Below are 22,850 nucleotides of genomic sequence, written 5' to 3'. Positions count from 1 at the left end.
TCCTCTGCACTTGGTTCTCTGTCTGGAATGGGCACGGGCAGGTGCTTTGTTCACGTTACGGAACAGGGGCACAGGAAGGCGTCAAGATGAGATGACGTGTCTGCAGTGACCTGCTTCCTAGAACTAGGTCCCACCACCTATATTTCACCCTCTGTCAGCAATGCCATCATGTACGACTCCATTGAGGGGTGGACCCACTAGTTGAGAGCCCTGGGGTCTCTGAAATGCCCTTAGGTACCCCCGGAGGTGTGCTTCACATGTCCTAGGCACTTCCTGAGCCAGACATATTGACAATCAAAACCTACATCCTGGGAGCTCAGCAAGTAAAGAAAGCCCTGCTATACAAACATGATGGCCTGGGTTCAAATCCCCAGCACCCACATAAAAGGCCACACACATGGTGGCACACGTTTGTAACCTGTGCTTGGGGTGGGGAGCTCTTTGGTCATTCAGTACTATTTTACACCACAAAGTACAGGAACTGTTCACAGGGCCCCTGGCCCTGCCTTGGAGGATGTCCTCTGAGAGTTAAGAACAAAGCTGTTCTTACAGCCTGGCCACTGTGTCATCTGTAGCAGCTTCTGGGATCCAGGGCTCTGGCAGTTTCCTCATTTATCCGTCTAGTTGTTGTTTTCAGTCTTGAAGTGAGCACTGGAGCCTTGGACTGTTGTTGTGAAGCTGAGCCTTTCCCTTCTGCTCTGTTTGCTCCACTTGGGAGCTGTGGTGCCTGTGTGCTCATAATTGTTATACCATCGAGGTGAGTCAGCCCTGCAGCAGCTGACCCTTTTACACCATGACATTTTCTTCTGTGACAATCTGTGACAAAGTCTATCTGTCCTAACACTCTCATTCTCATTTGCTTATTATTTGCATTGACCTTTCCCCCTCCTTTCACCTCTACATCATATTTCAGAGTTTCATTAAAACTATCCATGCCCCTGTAAGTTCTCTGTTTTCTGTCGGTCCTCTGTCCACCCTCACACACCATGTCCTCAGGCCCTGCGACCACTGACCTTTTTACTATCCCAATAGTTTTGTCTTTTTCAGGATGTCATTTAGGTGAAAAGAGACAATCTGCAAAGTATGCAACATTTTGAATTGGTTTCTTCACTTAGCATCATCTAAAGTCCCCTTAGGCATTTTCACAACTTGACCACTAGTTTCTTTCTTTCTTTCTAAGATTTATTTATTATGTATACAGTGTTCTGCCTGCATGTACAAATGCAAGCCAGAAGAGGGCATCAGATCACATTATAGATGGCTGTAAGCCACCATGTGGTTGCAAGGAACTGAACTTGGACCTTTGGAAAAACAGATAGTGCTCTTAACCTCTGAGCCATCTCTCCAGGCTCTGACCACTGTCTGGATGCACCACAGAGTGCTGACTCACTGAAGGATTCTGGGTTGGGTTCCGGCGACTATGAAAGTCTGCTCTAACACACCATGCAGATTGTTCCATGGACACCAATCTCCGTTCTCGTGGGCAGATGCCAGAGAGGACACCTGCCGGCTTTACCAGAAGCTGCAAACCTGCTTTGAAAGGGAGTTAAGCTGCTTTTGTGTATATTCAGTCTAAATGATGGGCTGGGTCAGAAAAATATGGATGATGAGAACACTGGTACTCAGGGGGAGTAACTGCAAGATGTTTCCTGAAAATTAAACTTTATCTTAACTAGCAAACATGAAGGGATTTCAGAGCTGATAATTGGGTCAAGTGCAGGCCTGAAAAGTTGAAAATAGAATCACTTTTCTACTTGACACCCGGGCGGCAAAGTCATGGCTACATTATACATTCTCATAGATTAAAAACCCTGCCTCTGCGCCCCCCCCCCCCCACGACTGGGATTAAGGGCATGCGCCAACACTGCCCAGCAGAATTCTTATATTGTGCACTTGGCACTTGCTGCTCTTGCGTTGTGAGGGGTGTGAGGGGTATAAGGAGCTGGGAACTGGTCTTAGGTGAACTCCCAGATCAACTTGCTCCTCTGTATGGCCGGGGTTGGGGAGATTTGGCTATCCAAAGGTATCTGTTTGGAAACCTTTCAAGTATGCATGCAATTGTCATTCTGCAATGCTATCCTGCGCACATTTTGGGTCAAACAAACCAATAGTTACTTGGCTAAAATGAGCAAGAAGAGTGGAAACTGACCGTCTTGCAGGACCATAGCAAGTGTGGTTCTTCACAATGCTAGTGAGCACCAGCTGAGGTAGAGCCAGATGTGGGGCCAGCCACAGAAACCCATCCCTCCCAGTGAGCTTCCACTACCAGTCTGTCCACCACGCTCTGGGCAAGTGTCCTTCTAGCTCTTTGACCTCTTAACTCTGTAATGTACCCTTTCTGCTCTTCCAGAGGACCTTGGTTCAATTCCCAGCACCTGCACAGCAGATCGCAACTGTTTATATCTGCAGTTCTAGGGTAATTGGCAACCTCACACAGACACACGTGCAGACAAAATACCAATGCATACAAAAATATAACAACAAATTATTAAAAATTAGCTGGAAGGGGTGACACATACCTTTAATCCTGGCACTTCAGAGACAGAGGCAGAAGGATCTCTGTGAGTTCGAGGCCAGCCAGGTCTACAAAGTGAGTTCCAGGACAGCCAAGACTACACAGAGAAACCCTGTCCTGAAAACATAAAACAAAACACAACAAACCCTCTGTAATGTGCCTATAACCTACCTTTCAAGAATAAATTTTTGGAGCCTGGAGAAATGGCTTGGAGGTTAATGGCACTGACTGCTGCTCCAGAGGTCCTGAGTTCAATTCCCAGCAACCACACGGTGCTCACAACCATCTATAATGGGATCTGATGCCCTCTCTGGCATGCAGGTGTACATGCAGGTAGAGCACTGTGTACATATAATAAATTTTTGGGAAAAAAAAGTTCCTAATACAAGTCCAACACCATCAGGATAGGAAAATGTAAAATGTATCTGTTCAGCTGGGATAACCTGGGCCCATCGTCTGTCCTCTCTGTGACATCATCACACAATAAATCCCCTTCAGTGAGTGGTCTAAGTCTCTTGCCCCCACTTCTTCCTGTGTAGAGCAGCATCCTTACTACTCTCCTTACAAGAGGGACTGGCCCCATCCAGCCAGGTAGGAGACATCCCCGGCCACTGTGTCTTGGCTTTTATTCCAGCATTTGTCCCTCCAGGCCAGGGCCCTCTGTCCTTGGCACTGTCGCCTCTCTTCCTAGAGGTGCTAGCCGCAGCTCCACCTATCAGGCCTCCTCCTCTAGGGACATGAGGTCCTCTGAGGGGTCATGTCATCATCATCAGGCCCCAGGGACACACGAGGAACGTGACTGCAGCCGTCTTCTTTCCTCTCTATTCCATTCGGAAGTCACCTCCTCCTAGGCCTCTCTGCACATGTCTCTCTTCCCCTTCATCTTCTTCTTTTTTTTTAAATATTTTTTTATTTAATTTTAATTTATGTGCAATGGTGTGAGGGTGTCAGATCTTGGAGTTACAGACAGTTGTGAGCTGCCATGTGGGTGCTGGGAATTGAACCCGGGACCTTTAGAAGAGCAAACAGTGCTCTTAACCACTGAGCCAACTCTCCAGCCCTCCTTTCATCTTCTAAATGGGGTCTCCAAGTGTTCCTCCAAGAGGTTTTTCTAGAACTAACTGCAGGAAGGCTGGTGAGCCAGTAAGCCAGCTCCATCTCCTCGCTTCTCCAGACATGCCCAAGTGGGTGAAAGGAAGAGAGCCACGACTTGGAATCCATGCTGCCCTGTCTTGACCAGGGTGCAGCATGTAGGCTGCAAGGCTGATGTGGGCTGCTGCAAGGCAGAGAAACCAGGCATACTTACCTCCCTCTCCTACTGCTGCCTCATCTTCTCGGAACACACAGTATCTTGGAAGCATCTGCCTCCACACTTGAAACTGGAGGAGGAGCATTTTACCATAGCAAAATCTCCATGAATGCTTTTCACTCCAAAGTTTCAGTCCCCTGAAGCTGATGACCAAGCTCTTGGAAGGCAGCGAACCTGACCTCTTTGAGTTCCCTGACACTGTCCATTCCCAGTCAGTCTCTCCAAGCAACTTCTGCCTTCTTCAATGTCAGAAAACATTCTAGTCACTTCTAGGCAGCAGTTGTGCCAGGGTGTCTTTCCCCTTTAGCATATCCAAGCACATGGGAGGGAGGATGGAGCCAGCAATCTGATGCCACTTAGCAAGAAGAGAAACATCGTTTCCTAAAAGCCCATGCTGATAGCGCTCTCCGCGAGGAGCAAATACAGTCCATTCCAACTGATTTCAGTGGTTTAATTTACATCACTACAGCCCATATAAGCATATATAATACACAACCACACCTAACACTCTACCTCAGAGCAGGATGGTCAACGTGTCCTTAAAACCAGGATTTGCAAAGAAAGTCTTGTTAAAAGTAATGACTATGAGCCGGGCGTGGTGGCGCACACCTTTAATCCCAGCACTTGGGAGGCAGAGGCAGGCAGGTCACTGTGAGTTCGAGGCCAGCCTGGTCTACAAAGCGAGTCCAGGACAGCCAAGGCTACACAGAGAAACCCTGTCTCGAAAAACCAAAAAAAAAAAAAGTAATGACTATGTTAAAAGTAATGACTATGTTGATATATATATCTATCAACTAAAATAGAAAATGAATGCAACTGAGAAATAAAATACCTACTATGTGTGAATGTTTCTGTGACCAAAGTTCAGGTGTTACAAGCTTAATCCCCAATAATACAGTGTTGGGAGATGGGGCCCAGAAAAATTTAAATCAGGGAGAACTCGCCCTCACAGATGGATTAGTCACAATGTTAGTCCCCGGGGTTGGGTGGGGGGAATGAGAGGATAGGGGGTGGGGGAGGAGGGAGATCCTCTCGCTCTGCTATTCTCTACTTGAGACCCCCTACGCAGCATGCAGCCCCAGGGCACCATTCCAGCTGCAGGACACAGCCCAGCTCTCTACACCCCGTGCTTATCAAACACCAACAGCGCACATCTGGGTTCCCAACAGATCATCCAGGCGGGTCTGTGTTCAGAACCATGGACGGACAGACCATGCCCTGCAGGGAAGCCCTGATAAGGGCCAGGTCTTCATTCCTAGGATACCTGATAGCTAAAATATATCATTTAAATTCCAGAGTTAGAACTTAAACCCTTTAAAACGCACTCAGTTGGTCTTTAAGAACTGCACGATGCCGGGCGTGGTGGCGCACGCCTTTAATCCCAGCACTCGGGAAGCAGAGGCAGGCGGATCACTGTGAGTTCGGGGCCAGCCTGGTCTACAAAGTGAGTCCAGGATGGCCAAGGCTACACAGAGAAACCCTGTCTCAAAAAACAAACAAACAAACAAACAAACAAACAAACAAAAGAACTGCACGATGACATGTGAATGATTCTTGTAAAAAACAAGGGATGGAGGTGAAGAGATGGCTCAGGAGTTTACAGCACTTGCTGCACTTCTTGCAGAGGGCCCAGGTTTGGGTCCCAGCACCCACATAGTGCCTCACAAGGATCCATGACTCTTGGCATCTGACTCCTTCTTCTGACCTCCTCAGGCCCCAGCAACACGCAAGATGCAGTGCATTCACACATATATACAGACAGGCAGCAAACAAAATTAAAGATTGCCTAGATTTTATGCAATGATTAGTTCAACACAAAAATCTAACTGAACGAATGGGATGCTCAGGGGTTGGAGATGGCTCAGCAGCTGGAGGGCTGGCAGCTTTTGCAGAGGACCCAGGTTCAGTCCCAGCACCCCACATGGCTGTCTGCTACTCTAGTCCCAGGTGATCTGGCACCTCATACAGACACACATGCAGGCAAAACTTCAGCTAAAAATAAATAAGAGATTAAAAAAAATTAAGAGATTCTCAGTAAGTTTCAAATAATTATGCCCTGATCTTAAATGGTCTTTATTTAGGGATGCGTATCCTTGTGATTCAAAATCAAATATTTTAAAAGTAAAACTAATAAAAATCAACACAAAAATGTTTTATTTAAAATAGTTACAAGAGGCAAGAGGACATTGAGACGTTAAAGATCAAAAGTAAGTTTCCAAGCCAAAAATAAAATTAAAATCTCATATCACTGCTATGTTTAATAACAAATATTTGGCCAACAAATTATAATTATACAATAAATAAAAAGGCTTTTCAATTTTTCTTCTTTACCAAAAAAATCATGAGCTAATGAATTAACAAGAGGAAGTTAATAATTTTTGTTAAAAAAGGCACATCCAGGCAAAATAGTTCAGGTGATTGTAAAATACAGTGTTAAAACTCTGTATGTAATCAATTGACTGCAAATAAATTACTCTGGAAACTTCTTAAACATGACAGGAGAGTTTCTGAAAATGCAAGCAAATACGAGGACAAGGCCTCTTTGCCAGTGTTCCTGTCTCTGATGGAGGCCAGCAGGAAGGTGCAGCAACAGGCCATCTCAGGACTCTCGGCCCCCCTCAGGGATCCGCAGCCCACAGTCGGCCATCACCTGGTGCAGTCAGAGACTTGACCTCCTCTCTGGTCTCGGCACACACTTTGTAATGGCTGCTTTCCACAGCACTGGCGCGAGCAGGAGGCTAAGTGTGGTCACACTTAGAATGAGGAGATACACCTGCAACAGGCAAACGGGCAGTCATGGGAGCCCCAGGAGGGAAAGCCTACAGCCTACATGCCTCACACTCTGCAGCTTCAGAGGACATGCTGAGAGTGTGGTCCCACTGGGTGTCAACCAGAATGCTGAAGTATCTCCACAGGTAAGAGGGCATTTGCAGTGGAAGAACTGGGATTCGGCTACTGAAGGACAGCCGTGGTAAGTTCTGATAAGTTTCAGGGCAGCAGCCTGGTTTCTCTGCTGGCTTAAAGGTAAACCTGATAGGACCACACATAAGTCAGAGGGACTCAACCTGGACCCATCCCTTACCCATGATGCATCGCTGCATCAGGTTCAGTGGTGCCTCATTCAATCATGAGACGATCTCTCCAGTGCTCTTATTGTGTCCCTGGCACTGCCACTTCCTCACACTCCTGACTTAGAGACAACCACTGAACTGTAGATGCTCTACAGGCCTCCCTGGGTGTCAGCGGGAGCTTCTGTTGTAGAGTGAAGGTAACAGCTCACCACAGAGAAGATCAGCCTGTTAATTATAATTATCATAAAAGATAATGGCGTCACTTCTTGGTCTTTTGGCTAAGGTCAATTATAACAGACAACTACAGGATTAACTACTTTCACCTAAGAAATTCCACATCTTACAATGAGAAGGAAGCAGCCAGACCCAGCTTTCGTGACTCTCACCAAAGGCTTCGTTCCAGGCTAGGTCAGGGTCCACTGCGAGCATGCTAGGGTCCCTGAGGACTGGTGTGCCTGGACTACCAAGTCAGGAATGGTGGGAGTTTGGGGGTGGGGTCCACTCTTGGCCAGAAATGCTTGCACTGAAGCAGTCAATGAGCCCCACAGGCTCTCGCTTCTGTCACATTAGAGACTCACCTCTCTCGAGATGATGCCTGCTCTTCGCGCTCGACTCCCCAGAACAAAGGAGAACTCGCTGACCTGTGCCAGCCCTGCCGATACAATCCACTTGATGTACTGGCTGCTCCGCGGCAGGATGAGAGACAAGACCAGCACTGCCAATACAAACTGTAGGAATGGTTTATCACATCACCACTCATAACCAAAAGCCAGACGAAATTACTCTCGCGATACAGAAGCGAGATGGAACACATCAAGGGTTCTCATTGCTTCTAGTCGCAAACGGAGTGGGACAGTTCACACAGTGGCATGTCAGAAGGCATCAAATAAATAGAGACTATCCTTAACTCATATAGAACAAGAAGGCAAAATAAAAGGTTTGGGCTCATTGACAGAAAACAAGCCTTCCCCCAGCAAGCTGAATCAATACTAAGTGCTCAAGCCAGAGAGTCCCTCCACACATGAGAAGAGGTGAGCAGCTGGGAACTGGCAGGCAGCTCAGTGCTAGCAACGCACCAGGTATTGCTAAAGAGGTAGCCACTCTGTGACTTAGGCACCGGTCCAGGTAGCACAGTAATTTGTGGCCACGAGGGTGGACATTTGGAAGCACCCACCAGGATGGAGGAATCAGCTGTTACTCAGACTTATCCAAACAAGCCTGTGGGTCCAGAAAAGCGCTCCCCTACCTGGCGTCCCAAAGGCCTAGTTCAGACACAGCACACCACCCTAGCCCTAACCACTGCTTGCAGACCTGCCTCCATGCATATGCCAAGGTGTGGATCAGCAGTGTCTCCACACCGTGGCACCTGGAGGCACAAGCATCACTGGGGCTCTGCGGGACTGATGCAGCTGCCGGCTGGACAGGAGGGCCAATGGAAGGTGCTGCTGTGTAACGTGTGAGGGAACGCAGTGTGGACTTCAACAGCCAGGGGTGCTAAGAGGGAGCCTCATACCTTCATGATGACCACGGACAGGGTGAGGAATACCAGCACGGTCAGCTCATAGATCACAAAGGTGGGGAACACATGGAGCCCTGTGGGAGACACAGACAAGACAGCTCAGAGCGGGGTGTGGGCTCTCAACTGCAGGTCTACAACCTGTCACCCTAAGTAAACCTGTTCTTACAGAGGGATTCAATTAAAACCCGAGTCTTCCTGAACACTTTGGCAAAACCCTGCCCTGCTTCTAAGGAAAGAGGGAAGACACAGCAGCCCCCCTCCATCATGCCACATCTGCAGGGAACACAGCAGAATCCCCAAACAGCACAGGGCCCAGCACTCCTGCAGACTCTGGACCAGGGCACAGACAGCTTGAGTGTGTGCAGAGCAGGCACGGGAAGGCGGGGAACTGTTGCCCATCTACATGGTCTGTTGTTTCTCACTTGGCTCACACAACAAAGAAAAATGAGCTGGACGCGGTGGTGCACCTTCAGTCCCAGCACTTGGGAGGCAGAGGCAGGCTCTGTGAGTTCGAGGCCAGCCTGGTCTAAAAAGTGAGTCCAGGACAGCCAGAGCTGTTACACAGAGAAACCCTGTCTGGAAAAACCAAGAAAGAAAGAAGGAAGGAAGGAAGGAAGGAGGGAGGGAAGGAGGGAGGGAGGGAGGGAGGGAGGGAGGAAAAGAAGGAAGAAAAAATGGGGCACACCTTGCCCTAAGCATCTCTCATTGTCCTTTGTTCCTCCAGAAAGAGACAGGTGTAGAGGGACAGGTGGTTGAAGGTGGAAGCATCTCTGTCCACTCAAAGCTTTGTCATCTCAGGAAAACACTAGTATCTGGAGACCTTCTTCCCCATGGCAGTTCTTGGCCCTGGAGTCAACACTCTTATAGACTCCGCGGCCTCGGCTCCTGCAGACCATTTCTGCTTTGCTCACAACATAAATGTAAGAATGCTCCCTTTCCTTCCTAGGCATGGAGATGCTCCCTCAAGTGGTTTGGACTCTGGTATGTATCCACCTGGCCCCAGCTGCCGCTCCAGCTGTCCATCTTGGCCCTTTGGGGGCTTTCTTCCCCACTCCTGGCTCCATCTGCTACAGTTTCCCTTTTAAGGACCCGTTTTCAAGGCACGTGCCTAGAGATCAGACTGCTTATTTCGTTAAACCCTACTCTTCTCACCACATCCCTGATAGGGCCCTGGAGTCTCATTTGCCACCTGGTTATAAGTCCTACAGGCTGTATTACCCTGGACACCCAAGACCTGTACCACCAGCCCATGCAGACTTTCCTGGTGGTGTCAGAGTTTAGATGTTTCTGGTGTCACAGCCTGTGCACTGAGTTCAGAAACACTGTGTGGTATAGCAATATTTATCCTATCCCACAACAACCACAGCTGGTGGAGACTCCCCAGGCCAAGCCCACAGGGGACAGGTTCAGCCTACATACTGAGGCACCTAAACTAAACTCTCTGTCTTCCTAGATTCCCACCTGTGGGTCCTGCAGGACGATCTCTCTTTTCCAAAAGGCAGGAGGTCAGGCTAGGCTGTGGAGAACTACTGATTGGCCTAACTCTTGCCCATGGGATGCCCTAAGCTGGGCATCGGTCTGCACTCTCCCATCCTCAGGCTTTCCTCAGCATCCCTTCCCCTCCCAGGAGACACTGTTCTTCCTACCCTAGTTATGGTGGCTCTCCTGGGACGACGCTATCCATTTAGCCCATCCACAAGGGAGTTCCTGCACACATGCTCTGGGCTGAGAACTCCTCCTAGGTCCCTAGCCCAGAGCCCTTCTGCTCTGTGGACAGAATCTTCCTGCCCAGATGTGTGTGAAGGAACATCTGGGAAAGAGACTCCTCCACCAAAGTCAGTAGTGAGAACACAAAGTGAGACTGAGCCGGGCGTGCCTTTAATCCCAGCACTGGGTGGTAGAGGTAGGCATATCTCTTATGAGCTGAGGCCAGCCTAGTCTACAAAGTGATTCCAGGACAGCCAAGGCTACACAGAGAAACCATGTCTCAAGAAACAAACAAACAAACAAAAAACAAAAACAAAAAAAATAAGACTGAAAATCTGCAGTTCAACAACTTTGCCCCAAACGTCAGTGACAGGAGGGCGGGTGAGCTGTCAGTTGTGAGCACTCTTTACTCTCATGGTGAATGTCACACGGTAAGGTAAATATACAAGCTCTGCCACAGGCCCCAGCCGGTCTCTTGGTCTCAGTGTACTTGCTTCCTCATCTATAAGTAGAGATTTGAAAGGTGGGGAGATAAAATATGCCAAGTGAAGACCATGGCCAGCCTCGTGGTCCTTATGCTGATGCCCAGGCTACAGATGTGAGGTCCACAAGATGCTCCCAAGCCACATCCCATTAGGTGTGTAATGAGTATCTGCTTGGCCCCGCCCACAGAGGCTTCTTAATCCTAATTAGAATCCTCTTTTGCCCAGAATACTCAATGCTGGACAAGTGCTTGCATTGCTCATAGAACCAGATGAGGATGGTAAGTGGTGCCAGCCAGCAGCCTGTGCTCTCCTCTCCACAGGTGACAGCACCGGACCTCGATCCAGATCTGCCACTGCAGCATGCTACAGACTTAACTATGCCCTGCAAACTCAGGGAGACACTTTCTTCACAGGGGACCATCCCACCGGTTGGACGGTCTAGTGAGAGGAAGTCCATGAATGTTTTCTTTCTATTAAAGAACCTTTGAGGCATGAGAGAAGTGTCCTTTGTTTGAGGGACCTGGTCTGGGGTCTTTTTTTTTTTTAATTATGTATACATTGTTTTGCCTGCATGTACCCCTGCATGCCAGAAGAGGGCACCAGATTTCATAGATGGTTGTGAGCCACCATGTGCTGCTGGGAATTGAACTCAGGACCTCGGGAAGAGCAGATGGCGCCCTTAATCTCTGAGCCATCTCTCCAGCCCCGGGGTCCTTATTAATAAGACCCTGAGCTGATATCAGCACCAAAGTAGCCACTGATATAACAGAAATGAGTGAGTGTGTCTGTGTCCTAGTAAAACTTCATTTACAAGACAAGCAACAGACTAGGTTGGGACACGGACCAGCCCTTGTCATTAGTCAGAACATGGGTCTACAAAAACCTGGTGCTGCCTCTACACTATGCTGCCCACACAACCTCGGGTCATGACTCCTCCACCCTCACAACAGCAGCTCTCACTCTCCCCATCGGCCTTGGTGTCTTCAACGCAGAAAGCCCCTTCTCACTGTTCCTGTTCCTCATGCCCTGCAAGTGCAATCTCTTTTTAGACGCACACTTGCTGGCAGATGCCCGGGGTTGCCGCTGTTGCCGGCTAGTAGTGCTTGGTCTTGCTGCCGTGCCTGCAGCCATGCTTCTGCCTCACTCACTCAAGGCTGAAGTGCCTTCTGAGTGGAGTGACTGTCATTTATGTGATTAGGGCCCTGAACCAAAAAAGATGACCCAGTGACCCCAGGTGAAACGGCGGGCTGCATGCACGTTTCTTTGGAAATAAACTTGAATTCTCTTGAAGCCTAAAGAACCAAAGCAAACACACATGGAGCCGTAACCCTGGCATGAAGAAGGATCACGAAGCAGATGCTTCTGTCCAAATAAAACACTGAAGGACTCTGAGTTTAGCAGCCTACTTGGCGGCTGCAGAGCTGGCTCCACAGTTGAGCGTGGGCTGCTCTTGAGCAGGACCTGGGTTTGGTCGCCGTCATCTACACTGCGTGGCTCACACCAGCTCCAGCTTCAGAGCCATCTGACGGCTCTGGCCCCAGGAGCGCCTGGGCTTATGTGCAGATGCCCACAGAGACACAGGAACATAATTGGGAAGAAAGCAAATCTTTTTTTTTGTTTTGTTTTGTTTTGTTTTTCGAGACAGGGTTTCTCTGTGTAGCCTTGGCCATCCTGGACTCACTTTGTAGACCAGGCTGGCCTCGAACTCACAGCGATCTGCCTGCTTCTGACTCCTGAGTGTTGGGATTAAAGGCGTATGCCACCACGCCCAGTTTAAGAAAGCAAATCTTAAAAAACAAAAGCCAGTCCAAAATGTAGCTACCCGCTGGATGTGGTGGCACACGCCTTCAATCCCAGCACTCAAGAGGCTAAGGCAGCTGGGACCTCTCTGAGTTTGAGGCCAGTTTGCTCTACTTATTAAGTTCCAAGACAGTCAGGGCCACATAAAGAGATTATGTCTCAAACAAAGGAACAGAAATATAGATACTTAATGGCCCCAGATAACAAGATATGGAGAGGGCGCACACATTAGCCAGCTGACCTGAGGGAATGTGGAAATAGGCCAGATAAAACTTGGAGCTTGCCTTAGTGAGGACGGACTAACAAGTGGGAACAGAAGGCCAGGGCAGAACTAGCAGGCTGTGAGCATGCTCAGTGGGTGCCACAGGGTGTCGCCAAGTGCAGATGAGAGGAAAGATATGGGTCATGTTCTATGTGGGTCAAACTGCACTTGGCTGACATCTTGTGCCCAGATACCTACCTAGAACACTGAGGCAGCTGGTAAAATAGTCTTATTTCAGCCCGCATAGCTGCTGGGCCTCCCTAGTGTGTACCTCTCCTTCAAGGAAGACAGAGCTACGTACAGCCTTTTGTGTTTCTATGTAAATCTCAGGACTAGCTTTCAGTTTGCACACCTTCCAGGGACTGTACTCAGTCTGCAGACCACAACAGAGCATACGAACACCTAACAGTAAAGCACAGAGAGGTCAGGCCAGGGTTGCCCAGCAACACTCTCCCCTAAACGCTGCTCCAGCTCCCAGGATCAGAACCTACAGAGTCCCACAGCATCCTCGGGGACCCAGGCATGAAGCTTAAATGGTCATCTTAAATGGTTACACACATCTCCACTTTTGCAACCAGCTAATTCTTGTCCCCCCTTCCCCCACCTGTTATCCTTTTTTAAAAATAAGACTTTTTCTCAGACTCTAGAAAAGCATACCCATATACAGACACAACAGACAAATGTCGCACGCTCATCCAAGGAATCACAGCACTGGGGCGAGTACCTATGGACGCGAAGAAGATGATGGCCAGGAAGTCGCGGATGGGCTCGATGTACGCCATGATCTCCTCGGTGACCACGTGCCCCTGAGAAGAGACCAATGCTCCAGCCAGGAAGCAGCCAAGCTCCATGGAGACGTCCAGCAGCTCTGTGACCTGCGGATGAGGGAATCGGCTTCATACAGGGACAGTACTGCCCAGGCTGAGAGTGCTCACAGCTAGAAACTCCTCAACCCAGCCGAAGAGCCGCAGTGGACGGCAAGCACGGCTCGTACCTACACACCACCCCAGAGACACGGGTTCCTAGACGAGGCCCCAGGAGGGCCCATGAGTGGCCAGAAAGACCATACCCAAGAGACTTAACGTTGGTTGAGTTAACCATACTTGGAGAGGAAAAAAAATTAATTTTTCAAAGTCACCTATGAGGGTACTTTCCAACCTTTATTTTGAATATTTGTAATATGTTTTCTTTATCTGCATCAGGAAAGAGCCATATGTGCTGCAGCACTAAGCCTACTCCTCTTTCTGAGCTCGAACCTCACAGAGAAGACAGACAACCACCAGTGGGTAACTACACTGACAAGGAACCAGGGAAAGCTTCCACCGATGCAGAGAGGATAGAAGCATAAGCACGTGAGCCTCGCCAGTCAGAATGTACCACTAGAACGACAGCTGGCTCCAGCAGCCCCACGGAAATGGGAGCCAGAATCTATTGCACACGTGTATGCAAACACATGGAACAGAAAGGCTGAGATCAAAGACAGACACCACCAAGTATCAGGAGGGTGTGGAAAGACGGGGCTTTCGTTGATGTTAATGTCTCAGGTCAGTTAAGATACCCAGATGTGGGCTGGAGAGATGGCTCAGGGGTTAAGTCTGCTCTTCCAAAGGTCCTGAGCTCAATTCTGAGCACATGGTGGTTTACAACTATCTACAATGGGATTTGATGCCCTCTTCTGGCATGCAGGTGTACATGTAGATAGAGCACTCATATACATAAAATAAATAAATCTTAGATAACCAGATGTGCATTCCACAGCCCAAAACCTCCACATCCTTAGTAAGAAATCCGGGGGCAAAACTATGGGAGACAGCAAACAGCAGCTCTCACACCACCCCTAACTGGAGCAGCGACATAAACTATGAACATCTGATGTGCACCTGGTACCTAACAGCAGGTGCCCAGCCAACATTGTCAAGTGAACAGAAGGGAAAACCAAACACCAATGAGGAGTCACTCTGGCTGGTATATCCCAGGGGAAGGCAACATCGACCCACACAGACAAGGCAGCTTTCGAGAATGTTAGTTTCAAAAGGAAAATACGCTGGAAGAGTTAAGGCAGGGAAAAATTTTAAATAAGTGACGTTCTTGAAAGAGTTAGTCATCATGGGTAAGTCCTGTGCTTCCCAAGGTTGTAAAATAATACCAAAGAAATAACCGATTAATTTACTTTTCAAAAAAACTGAAACCCTGGCTCTCAAGACAGATGCAGTCTGAAGAGGGGCATTTAGGCTCCCCAGGGCAGCACCCTGTCTAACTGGGTGGCTGGCCAGGCTGCCTGCCTTTCCTGACCCTTAGCACTTCCTTCTTCAGTCTCTAAAACTGCAATCTTGAGTGCTATGCTGATCTCAGCCATGTGCAGCCCCTAGGAACAGCTCTTCCTCCCACTCCGCCTGACTCTCTGCAGACACCCCTGGGCCTAGCAGCTTGACTGTAGCAGCTCTCCTGGCATGTATATACTACAATTTCTACTTATTCGTAGAGGTCAGCGTCGGGTGCCTTATTCACCACATTTCCTCTCTCTTCTTTTTGCAGATATGGTGTGTCACTGACGTTCAGCGAGGCTGCATGGCAAGCAGCCCCAGGGAGGTGTCCGTGCCGGCCCCGTAGCACCTTAGGTGGATTTCAAGCACCTGGCACTTGGCGTCGCCTGGCTGTCCATGTGGAAATCTGAACTCAGGTCCTCGTGCCTTCAAGGCAAAGCATCTCCCCAGCCCACTGTGGCAGTTTCTTGGCGTTCACCCTGGAGGACAATTGGACTGGACTTGGCTATTATAATTCAGAGTGCTATGAACACTCAAGAGTTTCTGAGTGGGACACACGCCTTCACTTCCCCAGGAAAGGTGTTGAATGGCACAGCTGCTGAGCAGCACAGAGGAAGTGCACGGTGACCCCACTGCCACTAGTTAGACCATTTATGGGTGTCTCTAGGCCCTCCCCGGTTCTCCTCCCCAGCCCTTCTCATGGCAGGTCTACTTTCTAACACAAATCTTGTTCCTTTTGTTTTTTAGTGTTCTTTTATTTTTTTTAAGGTTATAATTATATCACTTGCCCCTCTCCCTTCCCTCCCTCTCAACTCTCTCATACACTTCCCCCCTTGCCCTCTTTCAAATATATACATGGGTCTGGTTTTGGGGTTCTGGTTTTTTTTTTGGTTTGAGTTTGTTATTTTGTTGTTCTTTGAGACAGGGTTTCTCTATGTAGCCTTGGCTGTCCTGGACTCACTTTGTAGACCAGGCTGGCCTCAAGCTAACAGAGATCCATCTGCCTCTGCCTCCGGAGTGCTGGGATTAAAGGTGTGCGCCACCACACCTGGCTCCACATTCATCTATTTTAAAAGGCTTTTCTTTATGGCTGCAGAAGTCATAGCGTTAATGAGCTCACTCTCATCAAAAGAATGAAAAGTGGTTTTAAACTTGATCCACTAGTTTGAATGCAAAGCTGGGTGCAGCTGGAGGCAGTGATGTGCTTAGTGCCTTTTTGTGAACACACATTGGTTCGTGAAAGTGCAGCATTCACAAACCACGCTTTCGCAAAGTACTTGATGATAAATAGGCCTGGCCATCGTAGGATAGACTGCATATGAAACAAGCACTCAAGTGAAAAGGCGGAGACATGACCACAAGCTTCCCTGGGACTGCACGCCCGCCATGTAACAGCACAGGCACTTGAGGATTACCGTCAGCATGAGGAAGATGAACGCGGATACGCCTAGGATAAGGATTTCTTTGTTCCCTTTGCTCTCCACATGCAGCTTTCGATAATATGGTCCTATGAGATACATCTTTATGACAAGACATAACAGAAAAACAGCAGCTAGCGAAAAGAGAATTTGTCCGATCAGAAACAGTATCCGCAGTACTTCCATGACGACGCTAGGAAAGAAAAGAGGGAGATGTTATTTCACTTCCAAATATATTTCTTTAAAGTCTACAAATAATCTCAAAATGTTTTTCTTTAACATGCTACAAAATAAATGACCTAAGTCATACATTTATTTTTAAATGCTAAAAGAAAACCTATCTATTACATTAATTTAGAAAACTAAGTCGTGTGACTCAAATGTGGGTTGTTTGGGGATCTGTGCTTTGAAGTAAGTTTTCGAGGATGTAAAGAGTTTCCTCTAGGGCTGGGGAGATGCTCGTTGCTTCACAGGCAGGAAGACCTGAACTCAAGTAACTAGCACCCATTAAAAACAAAAGGAAGTGGAAGGCCAGGTATGGTAGTGCACACCTTTAATCCGAGCATCAGGAGGCAGAGGCAGGGGGATCTCTGTAAGTTCCAGGCCAGCCTGTCTGCACAGCGAATGCCATGCTAGCCAAAGCAACATAGTAAAACCCTGTGTCAGACAACAACAACCAAAAAGAGCTGGGGGTGGCCACGTGCATGCTCATGCCCCAGTGTTGTGGGGGCCAGAAGTAGGGGGACAGCTGAGGCTTTGGGGGCCATCTCAGCTCGAGTCAGAGAGAGGCACTGTCTCAAGGGGATAAGACAGAGCAATAAAGCAGGACACCCGGTGTCTCCTCCACAGGCACAGCCCTCTCTACACTGCATACACATCCACACCACGTACATGCACACATACACAAACATGCATATACACCACACACATATATATTCATGTACACCACAAACACACACTATACACATACACCATACACATATGCACACCACACACACTCACAGGAGAGCATGCACAGGCACATACAAGCACATATATGCACCCAGACCATACACAGATGCGCGCGCGCATGGCACGCGCACACACACACACGTCTCAACTAACAGCTTTTTATCTCTATAAAAGCCATATGATAAAACTACATTCAGAAGGCTGAAGGCCTACTGAAGATAAACACGGTATTTATAGGAGTGAGCTATCGCTTGTCTGTCCAAGGCGAGAGCAAGCTTTCAGCCTCTCCCACTCGGTCTACTCTTCATTCTGGAGGGCTCCCCATATTTCCCAACTGTGGTTATATCCTGGCGGCCCGCTGGACTTATAACATAATCAAAGGCTTGCGGACAAGTTAACTTTTTTGGACAAGTTGACTTTTCCTTCCACATGGACCAATCAAGTGCAGACTAGGTTTGGGGCTGTTTCGGGGGAAGAATAGAAAGAAGGTTGAGAGGGTACAATAGTGACAGTGGCAGTGACATTCCCCACAACATCTCTTATGCACATCAGCACACAGCATAACACACATGTGCATAGATACGCATATACCGCTACTTTCCAGAGGACCCTGGGCACGTGTGCACACTGACTCAGTTAAGCCTCTGGGCTGCCTTAGGACAGGCTACCATCCCACTCCACAGCACAGCGGAGAGTAGGGAAGTCTGCAATGTTCCAGTCCAGGAGCTGGTATCCAACAGAGCCTGGAGCAGTTTGTGGGTATATGACATGACTTCAGGCACCACGCTGAGAAAGGTATTGTGTATTCCTATAAATAAATTACTTTAAGCCAAACAAGCACACAGGGCACAGACACTTACCTGGAGGATGTGCTTGCTCCAGCCTGTATGAGGGTTGGCATGACGGCAATGAACAGCCCCAGCTGCACATCCTGCATCACCAGCATGCCAAGCAGCACCGTGCTGTAGTCAATGTCACCTGCTGGTGACACAGCTACTCAGAACAAAGGCTCAGCAACCCAGAGTACCCCAGCCAAAACCCAGGCCCTAGCCACCCCCAGCCAAAAAAACCCCAGGCGCTGGCTGCCCCCAGCCAAAACCCAGGCGCTGGCTGCCCCCAGCCAAAACCCAGGCCCTAGCCGCCCCCAGCCAAAACCCAGGCCCTGGCCATCCCCAGCCAAAACCCAGGCACTGGCCGCCCCTAGCCAAAACCCAGGCCCTGGCTGTCCCCAGCCAAAACCCAGGCACTGGCCGCCCCTAGCCAAAACCCAGGCGCTGGCTGCCCCCAGCCAAAACCCAGGCACTGGCCGCCCCTAGCCAAAACCCAGGCGCTGGCTGCCCCCAGCCAAAACCCAGGCACTGGCCGCCCCTAGCCAAAACCCAGGCCCTAGCCGCCCCCAGCCAAAACCCAGGCCCTGGCCATCCCCAGCCAAAACCCAGGCACTGGCCGCCCCTAGCCAAAACCCAGGCCCTGGCTGTCCCCAGCCAAAACCCAGGCGCTGGCCGCCCCCAGCCAAAACCCAGGCCCTGGCCACTGTGACTATTCACTGCGCAAAGGTGTTGGCAAGTATAGGCCTGTCAACCTGACTCTAACCTCCAGAATCCACAAGGTGGACAGGGAGCTGACTTCTCAAAACTGACTGCAGTCCAGAAGCACACCATGGCGCATGCTCATACACACCCATAACAGTAAAATTAAAACAAAACAAAACAAAAACCATAGGACTTGGAATATTTTCAAAATAATTCAAATAATCTTTGTAATTTAAATAAAAGCAAACTTTACAATTTCTTTGCAGCAGAAGGTAGGGCATACCTGTAGTCCTAACTACAGCAAGGCTGAGGCAGGAGGATCCCTCTAGGCAAGAGTTTGGGGCTATCCTAAGCAATGCAACAAGGCCCACGTCAAAACACACTTAAGAGGGTTTATTGTCTTTAAAATCAGTTTGCTCTCAAAGAAATATTTTCATTAGTTTTGATTGAGATGGGGATGGGCAGGGTTCACTACGTTGCCCAGACTGGCTCTTAGGCTCAGGCAATCCTCCTGCCTCAGTCTCCCATGTAGCTATAACTATAAGTGCACATCATTGCCTGAAAAACCTGTTATAAAGAAAATCAGCCGGCTGGAGAGAGGGCTCAGTGATTAAGAGCATTGACTGCTCTTCCAGAGGCCCTGAGTTCAATTCCCAACAACCACATAGTGGCTCTCAACCATCTACAATGTGATCTAACGCCCCCTTCTGGCCTGCAGGGGTACAAGCAGGCAGAACACTGTATACATAATAATAAATAAATCTTTTTTAAAAAATCACCAAAATACTTTATTTCTATGGCTAGCAATATGCCACTATCAAAAGATGCTGTGGCAAACAAGATGACAGGACTGGACAATGGAAAGATGGTCTTTTTGTCCTTACCCCTGGCTCCCTGACAAGCCAGACTCAGCCCTTTCTGGTTGCAGGCACTGCTAGAGCGACCCCACTCCCTGGCCCCTCCTCTGGCACCAGAAGGGGCTCTTCCTAACCACAGCAGCAAAGCAGGAACTGCAGACTGCATTTCCACCTTAGTGGCTACCTTTCGTTCTTACGAGCAATTGCAAAACCGTGCGGATGGAGAGAGGTGGAGAGCTCCACGTGGTGGGCAGCTGCTGCTGCTGCCACTGCCACAGCCCTCCCCTCACAGCACGCCTGGCATCCACTGTGCCTTCTTCCTTACTGATGACAGAGCAACCAGCTGCGCCAAGCTCCTGCTGCCTTGACTCCCCCAGAAACTGTGAGCCAAAATAAGCCTGCCTTCCTTAGGTCACTTTTGTCAGGGTTATTTTACCATAGCAACAGAAACAGTAACTAAGACAAGTGTACATTACGGAGTGAGCAAACGTCTTCCCCTAGCCTGCCTGTGCTCACCGCTCTCAAGCTTTTCTTTTGGGGTCAGCATGTTACGTTTCAGGGATTGTGCACTGAGGCCATGGGACGGCCCCATCTTTCCTTCAGGAGCTCTCAAGCTGTGCTCATTTGCTGCTGCTGATCCATGGAGAACTCACTTTTCCAGAGCTCTCTGGGGCAGCTGTTCTCACCAGGGACTCCCCATTTCCTTCCCCGTACTTGCAGCACCTAGGGTGCCTGTTCAGTTCCACACCAGCCTGTGGAAAGGCCTTGCCACCTTGTTACAGCCATAGAAAGTCGTGTTGTCTGAACACTTCCTTGCTCAATATTTTTTAAATTTTATTTATGCTGGGCTGGAGAGATGCTCAGAGGTTAAGAGCACTAGCTGCTCTTCCAAAGGTCCTGAGTTCAATTCCCAGCAACCACATGGTGTCTCATAATCATCTATAGTGAGATCTGGTGTCCTCTTCTGGCCTGCAGGCAGAACACTGTCCAAATAATAAATAAATTCATTTTTTAAAAATGTTTTTATGTGTATGAGTGGTTTGCCTGTGTATCTGTATTTGCACCGTGTACACACATGCCCTAGGAAGCCAGGAGAGGGCACTGGAGGCCCTGGAATTGCAGTTGAAGAGGCTATGAGCTGTCTGAGTGCTGAGAAGGAAGCCCCAGCAGGCTGCAAGAGCAGCGGGTGCTCTCACCCACTGAGCCATCTCCAGCCCTCCTCAGATCCACAGGGTGGTCTTGCCTCTTGGCCTCCAGTGAATCTGTAGCACTTTTGCCAACGCCCATGAAATGCTGGCAGATCTTTCTATTAGAATAGCTGTGAGCTTATAAATTCAAGGAGAAATAGCATCTTACAGATTAGGCCTTTTTGTCCACAAACACAAATTCCCTGATTAAATAAATCTTCAGTAATACTGCATTTGTATGATTTTTTTCCCCTCAAGGGTAACACATGCCTTTTGAGAGATTTATTCCCAAATTTCTTGCATATTTTATTACTACTAATTCATTAAAACTTAAAAATGAAGTCAAGTTCTTTAGGCTAGGCTGGCCTATATGGCTTGAAATTGATTCCCTGCCTCTCCCTCCCAAGTGCTGGGATGACCAGCATCATACTCCCTGCCTGTTTTAAGCAGTACTGGGGATTGAACCCAAGGCCTCAAGCATGCCAGGCCAGCACTCTACCAACTGAGCTATATCCACAGACGTTGACCACCCCTCCCCAGCTGCACCTCCTGACAGTGCAGGTGTACCACCTTCCTCACACAAGAAATAAAACCTTGTTAGAGTCTACAACACTCGGTATATCAGCCTCCCTGCCACACACACCAACAGGAGCATGTCCTTTGACCTTTTCTATACTTTCAGTGTGGCCTTAAAAACAAAACAAAACTAGCCTCCTTTCCAAATAGTCCAGCTTATAAATCCCATGCACCTCGTTGTTTCTGGCTTATTTGCCTGGCTGTGCACCTTCTGCTGTTGCTATCCAGTAGAGCGAGTGCTGCTGCTATCCTGTAGAGCGGGGCATGAGGCTGTTAGAAATCCCTCCACCATCCCTGCCCTAGTCGCATTTCTGTATCTGTGACCTGCTCTGCCAGGACTGTACAGGTTTTCCACCTTCTGACATGACCTAATGGTACAGAGAAAGCAGGTGCTATTTCTTTAAGGCACTTGTCTCTTCCGCCAAATGCTGAGATGTCCTTGGACTGGAAACGCTGCTTCTGTATTTTGACATGATGAGGGAAAACTTTTCATTTTTTCCTATTCAGTTTTAGAGATGTACTTTAAATCTAAGCCTCATGTCTTTCTCTGCTTGAGGAAAATCGCCAGTCATTTTCTGTGGCTTCTACACAGACATCAAGCTTACCTCTCTGCGGTATCTAAATGCCTTCGTTTGTCTGCTCTAAGCTTTTTGTATCTGATCCAGTTACACAGATGTGACACCTTCATTTATGTTCAGTCATTTGGTCACGCCATTGTGGTCTAGTGAGCATTCCTGTGAAGGAGGGACTCACAGGCACCGAGGCCGACAGCTGTCTTTCCTAGCAGATTTTCTTCTCACTGTATGAATCTGCTTTGTACTTCATCCCTGGACGCACTTTCTCAGCCTCTGTCTCCTAGTCCTGCGTTCCAGACACCATCCACAGGGATACTGGGCCCGTCTGCTGGCCTGCCACAGATGTGGCCGTCAAGGTAGTGACAGCAAGGTGAGCCACACAAGGAAGTGTCACATCCATATCCCACGAGTCCCACAGGTCTGGTAGAGACAGCAATTCTCTGAGCCTCCTTCACCAATGAGAAGCCCCTAACTCCCAGGTCACACTATGAATACACTGTGACAGTCACAGTGGGACTGCAGAGCTCCAGCCCCCCAGCTTAGAGTTCATGAGGCCTGGGGCCAGCTCCCTGCACTGTCTCACACAGCTCTCTGTGCCCAGCACACCAGTGTTAGTGTCACTAGAGTCGACCACATCTTCTTGGTTTTCTCTTTACCCTTTCTCTTCTGTTCCTGGTGTGTTCAGGGAATCATTGTGAGGTCACTATGACGTCGGGCCTTTGTTTTACTTACACCGAGTAAGAAGCAAACAATGACTGCGCTGGGAACAAGTACATGAAAATGTGGATAATGTGTCAAGGACACAGAGCCGGGAGATAAAGC

General features: G+C 48.8%; 1 protein-coding gene across 2 annotated transcripts in view; it reads right to left on the bottom strand.

Annotated features, from left to right (window-relative positions):
• Positions 1–6,462: 6,462 nt before the first annotated feature.
• Tmco3 (transmembrane and coiled-coil domains 3) overlaps positions 6,463–22,850 on the bottom strand; it is a 30,350-nt gene continuing 13,962 nt past the window's right edge. Inside the window, exons 7-12 of one of the 2 annotated variants that reach the window (XM_051169631.1) lie at positions 18,162–18,282; positions 16,348–16,543; positions 13,393–13,543; positions 8,409–8,488; positions 7,474–7,623; positions 6,463–6,597 (exon numbers count right to left, since the gene is read on the bottom strand). In XM_051169631.1, coding sequence (XP_051025588.1) covers positions 6,484–6,597; positions 7,474–7,623; positions 8,409–8,488; positions 13,393–13,543; positions 16,348–16,543; positions 18,162–18,282 — 812 coding nt within the window. In that variant the 3' untranslated portion in view covers positions 6,463–6,483. The remainder of the gene's footprint in view (positions 6,598–7,473; positions 7,624–8,408; positions 8,489–13,392; positions 13,544–16,347; positions 16,544–18,161; positions 18,283–22,850) is intronic. The other variant, XM_051169633.1, reaches the window with a different exon arrangement.

Source organism: Acomys russatus, chromosome 27, assembly GCF_903995435.1.
Source record: "Acomys russatus chromosome 27, mAcoRus1.1, whole genome shotgun sequence".
Lineage (NCBI taxonomy): Eukaryota > Metazoa > Chordata > Mammalia > Rodentia > Muridae > Acomys > Acomys russatus.
This window is presented reverse-complemented; position numbering and strand designations above follow the sequence as displayed.